The 16,342-nt window shown below is 46.7% G+C and overlaps 1 protein-coding gene across 5 annotated transcripts in view; it reads right to left on the minus strand.

Moving 5' to 3' along the window:
- The window catches only part of LOC102443365 (ubiquitin-associated and SH3 domain-containing protein B), a 120,138-nt gene that overhangs the window by 32,694 nt on the left and 71,102 nt on the right, over window positions 1-16,342 (minus strand). For 4 of the 5 annotated variants that reach the window (XR_012897780.1, XR_012897781.1, XR_012897779.1 and 1 more), the window contains exons 2-6: window positions 15,785-15,838; window positions 14,415-14,601; window positions 10,674-10,872; window positions 9,134-9,303; window positions 7,170-7,378 (exon numbers count right to left, since the gene is read on the minus strand). Coding sequence is in view for 2 of the 5 variants with exons in the window: in XM_075909792.1 (XP_075765907.1) it covers window positions 7,170-7,378; window positions 9,134-9,303; window positions 10,674-10,872; window positions 14,415-14,601; window positions 15,785-15,838 (819 nt within the window). In the remaining 3 variants the exon portion in view is untranslated. Of the gene's footprint in view, window positions 1-7,169; window positions 7,379-9,133; window positions 9,304-10,673; window positions 10,873-14,414; window positions 14,602-15,780; window positions 15,839-16,342 lie in introns of all 5 variants that reach the window. The other variant, XM_075909793.1, reaches the window with a different exon arrangement.

Raw genomic sequence — 16,342 nt, forward strand, 5'->3', positions numbered from 1 at the left:
GCCTGGCTTGGGAATTGAGGAGTTTTTCTCTTCCCTCCTGGACCCGGTGCCCAACGAGGCCTGTTGAAGGAGTCAAGGAGTGGCTCTAGCCCCATCAGACAGAGCGGGGTGATCTCCAATGCAGCAATTTGCAGGCCCTGGCTGGGGAGGAGAGCACCTTTACCTTTGCAAACAAGATAAACCTGAGCCAAGCAGCTCAGGCACCTACCAAAGCCTCCAGCTTTCAGCAGCCTCCAGTGGAGCTGGGCTGAGTCCACAAAATCACAATAGGAGGCAGGTTTCCACAGCCCTGTCCCTTTAGGCTCACATATGAGAGAGACCCACAGTGCTGCACATCTGGTTTTGTGGCTCCTGTGGGGAAGCTGCCTCGAGCTAGTTCTGCTGGGCTTCCCACTTCCCTTTCAGCCTCCGTGGGACGCTGCTGCGGGCAGAGAGTTTCTCACTCTGAGTTGGCAGTGAAGTAATTCGCAGAGATGAATGGGCGCTTAGGGAATAGCCTGCAGACAGCTCTCCTCCAGGAAGGACTTGGGACAGGCTGTTTTTTTGTAGTGTGGCTTAGATTTGTTCTGAGTTGTTATAGCACAATAGCACTGCTAGAAGGAAAGGACTTAAGCCTTTAAATAATGCAGAGGGGAAGCACTTTTTTATCACATACGGTCAGATCCTCAGCTGGCATAAATAAGAGTAGCTCCGCTGCAGTACATACAGATAGACCACGGGTGGGCAATAAGACAGCTGCGATTCACCAGAGTTAGCCCCTGGCTAGATTTACTTGCACCTCTGCAGGTACGGGCGATGGCAGCTTCCACTGGCCCTAGATCACCGTTCCGGGCCAATGGGAGCTTTGGGAAGTTTGGCCTCGGACACAGCTTCCTGCAGGTCCCATGGGCTGGGAACAGCAATCCGCGGCCAACAGGAGCTGCAATCGCCCGCACAGGTGAATATAGCAATGGCAGCCCAACAGAGGCTAATTCTGGCAAACCAGACCCGGCCTGCAGGCCAGTGTTTGCCCACTGCTGAGCCAGAACAGTTCACACTGCAGGAAGGACGAGGTCCGTATTCCCTAAGGCTGTGTCTACACTGGGCCACTTATTCTGGAAAATCAGCCACTTTTCCGGAATAAGCTGCGAGCTGTCTACACTGGCCCTTCAATTTCTGGAAAAGCAACGATGCTCTACTGTACAAAATCAGCCGCTATTCCGGAAAAACTATTCTGCTCCCGCTCGGGCATAAGTCCTTATTCCGGAACACTGTTCCGGAAAAAGGCCAGTGTAGACAGCCCAGTAGTCTTTTCCGGAAAAAAGCCCCGATCGCGAAAATGGTGATCGGGGCTCTTTTCCGGAAAAGCGCGTCTACATTGGCCACAGACGCTTTTCCGGAAAAAGGGCTTTTCCGGAAAAGCAGCCTGCCAACGTAGACGCTCCTTTTCCGGAAAAACTGAAAACGGTATAGTATTCCGTTTTAAGCATTTCCGGAAATTCATGCCAGTGTAGACACAGCCTAAAGGTATGCTTTCCTCCTGGGAGTGAGCCAAACATGCTCTGGTTTGGTTACAGAACAGCCAGTAGGTTACCTGCCTTGCAAACTCTTCTACATCCCTTATATTGGGGGAACACCAGCAAAACCAAAGGAGCCTGATTCTGTTACTTCTTAGGCTCTTATCTGGTTCCCATTGTTATGGTATCTGAGCGCCTCTTAACTTTTAATTCATTTGCCTCGCAACTTGTCTGTGGGGTAGGGAAGGGCTATTATCTTCATTGTACAGCGGGGGGGACCGAGACACAGAAAGATGAGGGGTTTGCCCAGAAAAGCACCCTCATCTCCTTTAGGCTAGTGCAAACCTAGCAGGCACTCCCACTGTAGTCACTGGCGTGACCTTGGTGTAAAGCTGATGCGGGAGAAGAATCGGGCCCCCGACTGCATGGATGGCTACAACTTTCATTGGATTTAACAGAGCAATCCTCAACATTGCCAATCCTCAACATTCCCTCCCCCCAAATCTTTGTTTCACTTTCTCAAAATTTCTTTCATGGGCAGGAGAGCTAGAAACTTTAGGTCACAGGGTTCAAACTACTTGCCTGTGGGCATTCCCAGCGGACACAGTTGCATAATCTGGCCCGGGGCTTCCAGTGGGTGGGGGGTTCTGTCCGCTACTGGCCCCCAAGTCCTGCCCCTTCCCATCATCACCCCACCCGTTTCCCCTCACTGGCACCATGTCCCCTGAGCACATGGCTTTGGGGATCATGGGGAAGTCGGGGTGGGGTTTAGGGGCTGGTAATTGACATGTGCAACCTCCCCCCTTCCTGGCCAGCTGGCAGTTCTGGGCCGGATTGGGCAATTTCTCTGGCCAGGACTGGCCCACGGGCGGGGAGTTTGAGACCTCTGCTTTACACACTTTAAAAATCAAAAGCTGAGTCTCACCTAGTTGCTGCTCTGGAAGCTGGGGGCTGTAGGAGTAACACCAAATAGCACGAGAGGCAGGATAAAGGGCTGGCCACACTCATAGCATTGCAATGGTTTACGCCAGTCTGAATGCAGCGTGTCCAGTGAAGCAATTCTCAACCGTCACTGCTTCACCCTCTAATTCTGACTGTAGAGATCAATTAGTGCTGCTCTTCACGCCCTCCCCACATGAAGGGCTCTCGGTTGCCATGGCACTGGGATGGGAAGAACCTACACAAGGGATGTGCTCCCCCCCACCCCACACACACACTATGTTCCACATACCCACGGGCAGCAGGTGAACCTCCTCTTCAGGGAGCGTTGAATCCCCCTTACTTCCTGTAGCCGGAGGAGCCTCAAGCTGATCCCTGGGCCACCATCCAGCCTGAGTGTTGGGCCATGGGCCAACCTGAGCCACTGCTGCTTTTCAGGGGAGAGGCAGAGCGAGGCGGAGAGACTTAGCCACCCCTAGTCTTTGAAACCCACTGGCCATGCACATAGCACAATTTTATAGGGCTATGAGGGATCCCAATCATGGGGCTAAGAGGCCCTTCAGGAATTGCTGCCCTGGCAGCTGAGAAATGATTCCTCTGTCATTCTGCTGCCTTATTGGGCATGGAGACATTTCTGTCCATGCAGCTTCCATTGCACAGCCCAGCTCTGTGTTCAGATACCAATTCAAGTCCCTTAGGGTATGTCTACACTACCACCCTAGATCGAACTAGGGTGGTAATGTAGGCAACCGGAGTTGCAAATGAAGCCCGGGATTTGAATTTCCCGGGCTTCATTTGCATAAAGCCGGGCGCCGCCATTTTTAAATGTCCGCTAGTCCTAGTCTGAACTACCATTACTCCTCGTGAAATGAGGAGACCTTCTTTCAGAGGAGACCTTCAAAAGCCAGGTTATGTCCTGGACACCAAAGATGCTATTTTATAAGCTATGGCACTTGCTTTGATGCCATAGGTTAAAATTTGCCTTCTCCTGATTGCTCTGGGGTGCGGCTGGGATGCCGGGATGGTGATGTGTACAAAGAATTTGTCGAAGTGCTTCAGCATTCCTTTGGGATGGTACATGCTGTATTTTCATCAAGGATGTTTATTGTGATGAGCAGGAAAATATTCTCTGTCATGATCACTTTTATCCCAGTGCAGGGCTGCCCAGTACTCCCAGTGTGAGCCTCAGTTCCATCCACATGCCACCTGTTTCAGAGATGGAAACGAGCCTACGCCTCGGATCCCGAGCACCCCAAATGCTTGACACATGGATCATAACTCAGTGAACTGGGACGCCGTGTTCTCCAAGAGCAGAGCCGTAGAACCACAGCCAGTACTTCTATCTCTGGTCCCTTTGATTGGCTATGCTGAAACGCAGAGCCCTCTGTGCCTGAAAAGTTAGTCTGAATGCCTAGAGGCTTTTCGATGATCATGAAAATCCAGGCTGCAATACATTGCACTACGCTGCAAAAGTTGAGCTTAACTTGTCCTTAGTTTGCTTTCTTCTGACACTTAATTACCTAATATGCACTGTGGAAATCTATGATGTAAAATCGTCTGTTTCAGAGTATATAATATTGTTTTTGATAAACGTTACATATTGCCTGCTTTGATTCGTTATTTATGTTCTTTAATGGTAATCAGGAAAAGGAGCATTTCCTTTCCTCCCTTTCCTGGAGGCAAATTGCTGCTGGAATTGCCAAACTTTTGTTTCCCTTTTAGTTACTGTAGTAATAATAATAATAATACAGATTGAACTTCTCTAGTCTGGCACCTGACTGGTCCTGAACCAGAGAATCTGCTGACCCTGGGAAGTCAATATTGCCTAGTAGCATTACCAACACTTCCGCTGCTGACTGGCTTCTTAGAAGACGTTTAGAGCTAAGTAACAGCACAGAACACTGAGAGTCAGGACTGGTGGCTGGAAACAATCTTTATGGGACCCTGGGAGACTTGGCCACACCCAGGATAAGTGGCCACAGAATCACAGAACACTAGAACTGGAAGGGACACCGATGAGAGGTCATTGAGCCTAGTCCCCTGCCCTCACATCTGGCTAACCAAAATCATGCGGGACCATGTTTCCAGACCAGAGAATGCCGGACTGGAGAGTTTCAACCTGCAATCGTTTTTAATGTATTGGTGCCCAGGGCCAAAACTCCTCCAGGAACCTTGACAAAAATGTAAATTTCAGATAGTTTGCTATAGAGTAGCTCAGTGTGCAAACGCAGACTGCAAACCCATTGCAGCGGATGAAGTTTTAGTGGACAAAGGATGGTCTTGTTAGGACACTGTGATGAACATTCTCCCCTCAGCCACAGACTCTCTGATTGAGCTTGGTCAAGTCATTTCACTGCTCTGAGCCTTAGTTACCAGAGATGTATCTTTGGCTCATGGGGGTGCTGTGAACATGACCCCATATCTACGTGGGAGGAATGGCGATATTAGTGGGAGAGAAGGGTACTATGTAAATACCTGCAGAGATAAAGGATGGCCCTTGCCTCCTGTGGAGACCTTAGTAAAATTCAGACTTGAGCAATGTGAGACTCTTGCAGATTGCAAGCCATTCTCTTTTTGAAGTTGTATGTTGGTGCCCACCTAAGGGAATGTGGCTTTTGGGCTTGGGGGAATTCGGGTCTTGTTTGCATGGTGTGATCATTTGCATTGTTATGTGGATTCAAAGCTACATGATGAAACTAGCCACTGGGTGTACAACTGTTGCTCACCGCACCACATGTGACTAAAACTGAAAGGGTAAAAAACAAACAAAAACCAGCCTGAACCTTTCTGTTGTTTTGTTTCTTGCATCTCCCTCAACCTGGAGATTGCTTTGGTCAGCTCCTTTTGTATTCCTGGTCAGTTTCATGCTTCTGCGTCTCTTGTGGCAACACAGTGGCCAGCGCTGGATTGTTAACTCTCCCACCTTACTCACCATTCCTCTGAAGACTTGGGAGTCGGTTGAAGTTTTAAATAAGACACGTCTATATTTGGTTTGTAACCTCCCTCCCAAAACGCTGTAGCTTCCCTCACCAAAAACGTAAAAGCTGGAGGCCCAATTGCGCAATGCCTCGTTAGAGAGATAGTGGCCAAAAAGATGCTTTCCTTCTTCCCTCCCTTGTCTTGTGTCGCCATGGGAGGGCTAGTCACAAAGGGCCAGATTTTCTGAGATTTAAATATCCCAGGCTTTATTTGCATCTTCCTGTCTGGTCACCATTTTGAAATTCCACTAGCCCGAAGTAACTGCCCGCAGCTACACACGGCAGTGAAACGGTAATTCAAACTAAGTCCTTAGTTCCAATTAACTGTTACTTATCCTGGAATGAGGTGTAACAGTTCATTCGAACTAAGGACTTAGTTTGAATTACTGTTTCACTGCCGTGTGTAGCTGCGGGCAGTTACTTTGGGCTAGTGGAATTTCAAAATGGCGACTGGATGGGAACATACAAATAAAGCCTGGGATATTTAAATTCCGGGCTTCATTTGCAACTTCGAATGCCTACATTAGCCTCCTTAGTTCGAACTAGGGGGCTAGTGTAGACATCCCCAAAGGGAGTTAAGTTCCCAGGTGCTTCTGAAAATCCCACTAGGCAGCTATTTTGCCTAAATATATTAGGGAATCTAAGTCAAGCCTTATGCTCAGGGATCATACTCAGTGGCATTAACCTCCCCAGAGAAATGGTCTTGCAGGAATGTGTGGTCTGTATCATTCCATTGTCAAGAGAGCTGCAAGACTTTTATGGCTCATGCTCCTGGTCTTGCCACCTAGGCCAGGTCTACACTAGGGCTGTGTCTACACTACATGCCTCTGTCGGCAGAGGCATGTAGATTAGGGTTGTAGGCAAAGGTAAATGAAGCCGCGATTTAAATGATCGCGGCTTCATTTACATTTACATGGCTGCCGCGCTGAGCCGACGAACAGCTGATCAGCTGTTTGTCGGCTCGCCGCTAGTCTGGACGTTCCCCCTGTCGACATCAAAGCCCTTTGTCGGCAGCCCCGTTATTCCTCGTGGAATGAGGTTTACCGGGGCTGCCGACAAAGGGCTTTGATGTCGACAGGGGGAACGTCCAGACTAGCGCGCGAGCCGACAAACAGCTGATCAGCTGTTTGTCGGCTCAGCGCGGCAGCCATGTAAATGTAAATGAAGCCGCGATCATTTAAATTGCGGCTTCATTTACCTTTGCTGAATAAACAAATCTACATGCCTCTGCCAACAGAGGCATGTAGTGTAGACGTACCCTTAGGGACAAAGTCAAACTAAGATACCCAACTCCAGCTATGTGAGTAGTTCGAATTTCCACGACAGCCCCACTGTGGCAGGTCGCCAGGAGAAACTCTCATGTTGACTTACCTTACTCCTTGCGACACGGTGTATTACCAGAGTTGACAGGGGCATGATAAGCATGATCTTTAGTAGACCCACTAAATCCCACCTTATCTCCCAGAAAGCAGAGACAAGGCCTGAGAACTTCTTATGGGAAAGCATGCTTCCTAATTCCCCACCCCTCGTACTGTGAGGTTGTGCCTTTCCACCTGCCATCTAGTGCTGCTCCTATATTAGTTGCTGGTGACCCGTTGAATAATATTGGTGGAACACCTGGACTCATTGTATGGTTGCTGGTGTCATGAAGAGGAATGGAGCCTGCTATTCTGTGACTGTATGCTCCTATCATTTGCAGGAGGTAAATCCCACTATCACTTCCTATGCCCAGAAAGACAACCGGAGTATTGCTTACCCATGAAACACCCAGGTCCCACACTCATCTGCCTTTGTGATGTAATTCTCAGGCAGCAGGCCAGAACAGCCAGTCGCCAGGGACGTGCCATAGATCCAACCCTCGCTGGTGCTGGTTTGCTCCACCGGGGACATGAAAATGAAGTCCCCTGGAACCAGCTCAAGCTCGTCATCATTCTGCGGGATGTAGGGGTAGATCACTTGCAGCGTCTGGGGAGATGGAGCAAGAGAGAGCATGTAAGAAGGGCATTAAGGAACCTTGGGCCATGCGAGAAGGCTGAATGAATGAACTTGCATGTGCCTCTGCCCTGCTGTCTACTGCATTCCCCCAACTAGACCATTAACCCTTCTTAAGCCAGTAAAAGAGAAACAGTCTAGTTTTCAATAGGAGGTCAGACGAGATGACCATAGTGGTCCCTTCTGGGCTTATAATCAATAAAAACATCTTTAGAGCGTGCCGCCTGCCACATCCCAGCGGCAAAGTATTTAATTCTCGTTGGCAGGAAATTTTCAGTTTCCATTGGCCTATTTCCTACCTTTGCACCTACTCATGCTGTTCTTTGTGCTTTCCTAAATAATTTCTTGTTCCCTGATTCAGTAAAAAAATTTAAGCCTGTTCTTAACTTGAAGCATCCCTTTGACGTCAGTGGTTCTAGGCAAATGCTTAAAGATATACATTTGCTTTGGTCCATAGCTAAATCGGGGACTTGGGTTTTTACACACATGAGGTTCCCAAGGATCATTGATGTGTTTACTTGTCCTAAGTAAAAGAACACCCTTCTTTATCACTTCTTATTGGCTTTAAAGGTGAGGCAGTGACCCTTTGTCACAGGGCTAATATGTTTGAACTCGTGATATTCTGCTCTCAGAACTCACTGTAAGGACATTAAGAAAACAAAATGAAAGGTGACGAGGAATGTACTGCCTAGACCATCTCATTTTACAATCCTTTCCTAAGATGAATGGGCTCAGGTTTGAAGGCAGGTGGAGAAGTGGCAAAGAATTTGAATTCTATTCCTGTCTGTTGCACTATGATGTGATGAAAATAGATGTCCCATGTTGTATGCTCATGCCTGTGTGTGAATTAGCTGAGCAAGTATTTGGGATGTGGGTGTACAGATATAACCTGCAATGTTCAAGACAGCACAGATGGGACTTTAAAAAGTTTTGTTTTGTTTTATTATATGTTTACAAATGGGCACTCCCCCTCCCCCCGTATAACTAAACAAAAATGTTTTTGTGGGGATGGAGGTTTTTTTTTAAATGTTTTAAATACAATTGAGCTGTTCTCTTCTGCCAGCTGGGAGCCAGCATCTATTGTAGGTTGTGACACAGAATGGCAAGCAACCTTCTCTGCCAACTGAAGTGGAGTCAAATGTTGATCAGCAGCTTTCCTTGTAAATATCCACAGCCATTCTCTACTCCAACAAAAGGTTTGCTGTCCCCTGGCATGTCTGAGTTCTGCATTAGCAACTTGCAGCTAAGTTAGTCCTGTTTTTCATCCCCATCCAATGTTCAGTCTACGCTGCTGTCAGCCTCGCCGGGCCCGGGGCGAAGGAGCAGTACTGGGGCAGCCAGCCCTCAGCGCTGCATGGAGAGGGCTGCTGCAGCCTGCCTGTGCCAGTTCTCAGAACTGCGCAGCGCCGCGTTCTAGTTGTGATTTAAAGGGCCTGGGTGGGGCTCCAGCCACTGCTGTGGCAGTGGCCCTTTTGGATTACTGAGCCCTGGGGAAGCCGCTCCCGTTGCAGTCTCCCTTCCTTCCCCCTTCCCCCGGCAACTTTCATCACAAAGCAAACATCTGAGCAGCTCTGGCCTGAAAACCCCTTGGGGCAGGGCCTAGCACGTGCACTAACAGCACCGCAGTGTCCGGTCTCACGTTTGGAGCGTGGCCACATTCCTGAGATCCGAGTAAAATGCAATAAACTGCAATTGTCTGTGACAGGATTTCTGGACTCCAAAAATTACCTCATGATTCGCAAATCTTATATCTCGAGAGAAGATTGCAGCGACCCAGTCGCATCCTAGCTTGACGTCGATGTTCTGAGCTAATTTCTCCAGCGTGGGCAAGTGGCTGGTTTGGAAGTGGTAGGCCAATGTCACGTGTAGCTGTTTCTTATGGGGCTCTACATGCACATCTGCAATGAGAAAGGTGTGATCAACAGCACGCGACTGTCACGTTTAACACAAGATTCTTGCTCCGTTTTCAAAGGCCCCGGAGCCTTCGCCCCACAGCTACGAGAGCACTGAACTAAACTTGCCAGTTAGTAAAGGGGAGACAAGTGCATTCCGGCCTCTGAAATCAACCTGCACACTGGCACCGATCTGAGTCTGACCCTTCAGCATTAGATTAGAGGAGCACTTGGTACGGGTGAAGACAGGGTGCCTCATGAAATCTTGTATAACCCACTGCCAGTTGAGACTGCGTTCTGCTTCCCCAGGCTGTGCACCTGATGTGCAGAAGAGAGGAATCTGCTACTGCCTGCAGCGCCAAGGTTTAGCAGGTCTTAGGATCATGCTTTTAGCACAGAGATCCCTGGTTCGTTCTCTGGTCGTGACCAAGATGCCAAACTCTTAAAATCAGGAATAAGGGATCTTTCGGAAAAGGCTTTATTTTCTGAAAGATCCGCGTCTAGACTGGCGCTTTTTTCCGGCAAAGCTCCGAGCCGGAAAAAAGCGGCAGCCATGTTTATGCAAATGAAGCGGGGAGGATTTAAATCCCCGCTTCATTTGCAATTGCGCTGTGTCTAATTTGCATCCCTTTTACGGAAAAGGGATGCAGTCTAGACACAGCCTTAGTGTGACTACCAACCTTGGGAATCAAATGAATTTATTCAGTCAGATCCTCAGCTGGTGACTTGGGTGGAGTTTTGCCAATTTACACCAGCTGAGGATCTGGCCCGGAGTATTTCCCACAGAAGGGACGCTGTTCAGGGAGCGCCACTGCCTCCCAAAAGTGCCTCCACCCTGATTTGGAAAGACACTTCTGGGGGAAAGTTAGTCCTGACTTTCACCTCCACCCAGTCTTCAGTCTATGCTGCTAACAAGGAGGCCAGGTTTGGTGGGGCAGCTCTCTCTTAAGGACTGGGCTCTGATTTTAAAACAGCCCATCGAAAGGCTCGCTCATGACCTGCTCACAAAGATTTTGGCAGCAGAGCAGATACATTTTACCATGACATATCAGGCATATTTGGCATTAGTCAAGCTACAACACTTGGGACTCTCAAATGCCTGCCTTGGGCATTTTTTTCCTGTGTACGTCGCCTTGGTATACTTCGGTTCCACACTAACGTCGTTGATGAATTTAGGAACTGTTTCCTTAGAAGTCCTCCCATTCCCCAATCTTATGTCACTCATAAACAAAAAAGGAAAAAATAAAAATCTGCTCAAATGAAAGTCAGCCGCTTGAACTCAAATCAAAGAAATTCCCCACTTTACATTGTTTCGCTATACGCCCACGTTTTTTGGAACGTATCTTGGACGTATAGCAGGGACGGCCTGTACTCACCCACTTTAGAAGCAGCTTCTGCAGCAAAGTCAGCAGCAAACTTCTTGAGGACCTCAGCACTGTCTTCCTTGACAAAAAGCCCAATGAAGTTTGAAGATGTGTAGAGCTCCAAAGGCAGAGGAGCAGGGAATTTGCATTTCCATCGCATCACTGTGGCCTGTAGGGCTTCATTAAGCGCATCAACCTTGCTGTCTTCACACTGCCAAGGGAAGCAGGACAGAAGTTCCTTAGGTAGCGGGAATTCATTCCCTGGGACCATATATACCCTTGGCATGTATTTAGAGAAGAAAGGAAGAGTTCAAGGTGATGGAGCTAAATGGCTTTAAAGCTTGAACTTTTGTGAAAGTAGAAGAATGTAAAGAAACAGTGTATTCATCAAACATGAAACAAATAAGACAAGCACAACTTTTCCATGGATTTGTATTCATTCTCCTATTGCACTTGTTCTAGATCTATTTGTTGGGGTTTCCCCAAGACTTCTTCCACTTGGTTCCACAAGAACTTAGCTCATCTGCCATGTTATCAATCAGGCACACAGCAAAGCTAGGTGGAGTTGATTAGATTCAAACATGGGGGTGGGTATAAGCATATCACACCCCCTAAAATACACAGCACCACTCTTACTTTATGTATGTTTGTCATTACTTTGCTTTGACTTTACATTTTGGGGTTGGTTTAGGATTGGAACTCTGTAGGAACCAATCCCAGGACAACATGCGCTATCCATAAGCAATTTATTTTTTACCTCATCTTACCTCCAGGCTTATTCTATCCATTGTTATCTTGTCCATTTGTAGATGACTCCCTCGGGCTACGTCTACACTGGCATGAATTTCCGAAAATGCTTTTAACGGAAAAGTTTTCCGTTAAAAGCATTTTCGGAAAAGCACGTCTAGATTGGCAGGATGCTTTTTTGTAAAAGCACTTTTTGCAGAAAAGTGTCCGTGGCCAATCTAGACGCGGTTTTCCGCAAAAAAGCCCCGATCGCCTTTTTTCGGGATTGGGGCTTTTTTGCGGAAAACAGTACTATGCTGTCTACACTGGCCCTTTTGCGCAAAAGTCTTTCGGAAAAAGACTTTTGCCCAAACGGGAGCAGCATAGTTTTTCCGGAAAACCACTGATGATTTTACATGAGATCATCAGTGCTTTTCCGGAAATTCAAGTGGCCAGTGTAGACAGCAGGCAAGTTTTTCCGCAAAAGCAGATGATTTTGTGGAAAAACTTGCCAGTCTAGACACAGCCTAGGTGTTCCCCTTTATCTTAGCTAGTATAGACATTCTGTTGACAGATTGCTGATCTATTTGTCTCCCCAATATTGTTTCCCAAGAAATCAACCCATTTCTAATTACTCATGTCAAGTCAGGTCTGCATCAGTGATTAACTTATTTCCAAAATGCCCATCAATCACATTAGGAGCCTTGCAAAGTTAGTTACATCAGTGACCTTCTAGAAGGAAGAACGAATCCCCTACTTGTTTTTCTCTTCTTTATGATTCCTAGAAGACAGATATCAGATGTCTTGCTCTTTGATTTTATCTTTCAGAAGTTTTATCATAGCCATTCTTATGTAGTCAAATACAAAGAAAACACAGCAGGAATAAATGCAGTTGTAACAGCAACAGAATATGAAATATTCATAGGCAAATACCCCTGAGTGTTTATAAGATAAATAATTCCCTAACATCTCCTGCACTACTCCCCAAAAAAGATGCATTAGAAGCCCAATATCACCGGAGTCTGTCTGTAAAGCTCTCAAGAGCTCCATTCCATAGCTGGAGCTTGTTTCTCTGTAGGTTTGTGTTAGCTTTTTCCATGAGAGCAGTGTTAGTTAGCTCAGTCAGCCAATGAAAGAATGTGTGTGGGGGATGGAAATAGCAGATTTCCTTTTCCACCAAATGACTCTTTTAGCCACTAAGTGTTACAGCAATCTATTTCCTGGCATTACTTATACACGCTGGATTTCTTAGAATGCCCCAAACACAGAGGCTTGAGTTGGGGAAACCTCTACCACTGTCATCTTAAAGCACCAGACACTTTGTTCCACATTATGGGCATACTTTGACATTCAGAGATTCTCTGAGACAGATTGCATGGGAGCTGCCACAGCACCACTCTTTGCCATATGGGGAGAGTCAAGCTTTAAGCAGTCACCCAGGATTCCAATAATATCAATTCACAATTTTGTTTTGAACAAAACCCACAAACAGAACTCTGTTCTGCACAGACTATGCCAGATATTGTCCCACCTGTCAGAGCAAAAGGAAATGTTTAGCATCTTTTCCCATTTTTCTTTATAGCACAGTCAATAGGTAACACACAGTAAATGTGATTTATGTGTGTAACCCACAAGATGTTTTTGGCTAGCATGCTTTTTAAGGTGCACTTCAAGCTCCTTTATAATTCTGAGTCAAAGAAACGACCTTGCTCTACTGAGTAGCTAATATTTATCATAAAGATACAAGAAACAGGCTAAACATATTTGTTCAATAATGTATTTTATGGCCCATGGTTAGCCACACAGATTTGAGTTTTGAGCTACTAGAACATTTAAATAGGGGGTGAGGATTACAGATAGGTATGGAAGGAGAGTAGGTGAGATTAAGTGGTTATGGACTTGATTTTCTGTAGGGAAAGACCAGCCATGCGACGAATAAGGCTGTGATGTGGCCACCCTAAGAATCAAACACTGGACTTCTGGAGGAGCATCAGTGTATATTCTATCTAGTGAGACATGTGGGAGCAATGGTAGTGATGATGTTAGCGATGCATGTGACAGTCGTTAAGGTCAAATTGATGCCGGTCTGTGACTGACACCCATTTTGTACGAGGGGCCCTTGAATTCTCTTTCGAGCTCTGCCAGGGTATGTCTACACTGCAGAGTTTTTCTGAAAACACTTGTTACGTCCACACTGCAGTCGCGTTCTTTCAAAAAAAAAAAAAAAAAAAAAACCTGAAAGAACAAAGGGGCTCTTCTGACTTTGGTAAACCTCTTTCTACGAGGAAGAAGCCTTTTTCCAAAAGAGCTCTTTTGGAAAAAGGTATGTGTGGATGGGGAACAGGAAGTTCAAAAGACGAGGTAAGAGGAAAAAGCGCAGGTGGCCATTTCATCCATAGTAATCACAACTTAAATGTGAGATAGCATCCATTCAGTGTGGACGCTATCTGTCGAAAAAGCAGATCACTTTTTCGATGCCCTTTGGCAGTATAGACACTCTCCTTTGGAAGAAGTTTTTTTGGAAGATGTCTTCTGGAAAAGCTTATTCCGAAAGAAGCCTGCAGTCTAGACATAGTCCCAGTCATTTACTGTGTGACCATGAGCAAATCATGTCACTCCTCTGTGGCTCAATTTTGCTCATCTGTAAAATGTCCTCAGCGATACTTCTGTGCTGGGAAACTGAATTCATACTTACAAAGATCCCCGGATAAAATACCGCATAGAAGTTCAATGCAGATGCCATCTCCTAGAACCCTACCACATTTTTCAGAGGATTTCAAGGGCCTCCTCTCCAATGATATGATTTTGCTAAGACAGTTATGGTTTGGAATTGACTCGCTTAAAAACCATTTTGCTTCCCAGCATGACATGCATCAGGCAAACCAAGCAATAATATTCCTTGAATTCCCACAAGCACAAAGCATTTTACGATGACTGGAGAAACCTGTAACTCAACCTGCCTGAACCTGGCAATGGTTGCTGCTAAACAAGATGCACATGGCAACTGAAGAAGTAGTGCAGGCTCACCATAAAGAACTGGCACAGAGTGATGTGTGGGAAGATGTTGTGAGCCTTGTTCTTCCCACAGATCTGCTTCGACTGCTGCCAGAAATCAGAGAGCTTCTGAGCCAAAGGACCGGTGGGGCGCAGGTATAGGACATATTCCCGAGGCAGGGGGTCATCAAGGAATGGGTCCCCCACATGAGAGAACAACCTGAGAGAGACAGGAAGGAAGAGGTGGCTAGGCTTCATAAGAGATTAAATAAAAAGGCAGATACTGAAGCAGAAATAACCAAAATCAGAGTTCTTCCCCACACCCCGTATTACTAGCTCTGGGGCCACTGATCTCCCAGGGACCAGGCATGGAATTGCTGTGCACTCCTACTGTCTCTATGTCCAGAGTGGTCTAGTTATTAAGTAAGGAGAAAGTCTGGTCTTTCAGTTAAGAGTTTGGACTCTGACTCAGTAGACCCAGGCTCAATCTTTGGCTTTACCATGGACTCTCTGGGTGACCATGCATCAAAAGAGCTTCATAATTTTGAGTACCACCCTCCCCAACACATTAATGGGCCCTGATTGCTAGAAGGCAGATGTTTCAGTCCTCTCTGAAGATCATGACCTTTAACTTGTTCTCAGTGCAGACATTCAAAACCAAGGCACCCAAAACCCCTTGTCACCTTAGAAGATTTAGATCTTATACTTGCTCCGTTCCACAACTGTGAAGTGGAGGTGATAAAACTTCCTTTCTCTCACCGTCATCTGCCTTGCCTTTTGACACTGTCACCATCTCAGGGCAGGACCTGTCTCTGACCAAATGCCTTATGCTGCCTACACTACCAAGCCCTGATCTTGCTAGTATTACCCCCCCAGGAACTGCCAGGCTGCGTCTAGACTGGCAAGTTTTTCTGCACTTTTGCGGAAAAACTTGCCAGCTGTCTACACTGGCTGCTTGAATTTGCTCAAGAACACTGACTATCTAATGTAAGATTGTCAGTGTTTTTGCGCAAATACTATGCTGCTCCCGCTCGAGAAAAAGCCCTCTTACGCAAATGCTTTTGTGCAAGAGGGCCGGTGTAGACAGCTAAAAACTGTTTTGCGCAAAAAAGCCCTGATGGCGAAAATGGCGATCGGGGCTTTCTTGCGCAAAACCGCATCTAGATTGGCACGGAAGCTTTTCCGCAAAAAGTGCTTTTGTGCAAAAGCGTCCTGCCAATCTAGACGCTCTTTTCCGCAAATGCTTGTAACAGAATAACTTTTCTGTTAAAAGCATTTGCAGAAAATCATGCCAGTCTAGACGTAGCCCCATGGTATCCACAAACAACAATCATTCACATTATATCTGTAAAATAATTTAAATAAATCTTCTCCACTTTTTAAAATGATTACTTCATACCAACCAGTCACATGCTGCTTGAACACTTCTTCCGCCAGTGGATGCCAGGGCTTTTTGTCTGAGGAAGGGGAGGAAAAGAATATTCCAGCGTTAGTATTACCAGGAGTAGACAGAAAGGGGACAGTAACATTGGCTGCTTGCATTGGACTCTGCAATTCATCAGGAATATTCTGTGGTTCTGGGTGTGCAGACTGAGGCAATCACTAAGGGCCAGATCTGATGTCCTAACTCCTGCTGAGTCCTGCATTCCTCTAAGAACGTTCCAATTTAACTCAATTTGTGGAGCACAGCACCAGAAGAGACCCAGACCCAGAGACGCACCCCCTGAATTGGTGCCCCACCCACTGCTCCACGTCCCTGTTCGTCATCCAAACAGGAGCATTCTGCTCAGCTGATGCAAACTCAGCCTGAAGTTTTGCTCCTTCCCAATCCTACCCACTACTTCCTCTCATCAGGTGAGTGCTGTTGAACGCCAGATCTTCCAATTTTATCATGAGCCTCGTGATATTTAATAAAAGCGGCGAGGAGTCCTGTGGCACCTTACAGACTAACCGAAGTGTTG

This window comes from Pelodiscus sinensis, chromosome 26 (genome assembly GCF_049634645.1).
Source record: "Pelodiscus sinensis isolate JC-2024 chromosome 26, ASM4963464v1, whole genome shotgun sequence".
Classification (NCBI taxonomy): Eukaryota; Metazoa; Chordata; order Testudines; family Trionychidae; genus Pelodiscus; species Pelodiscus sinensis.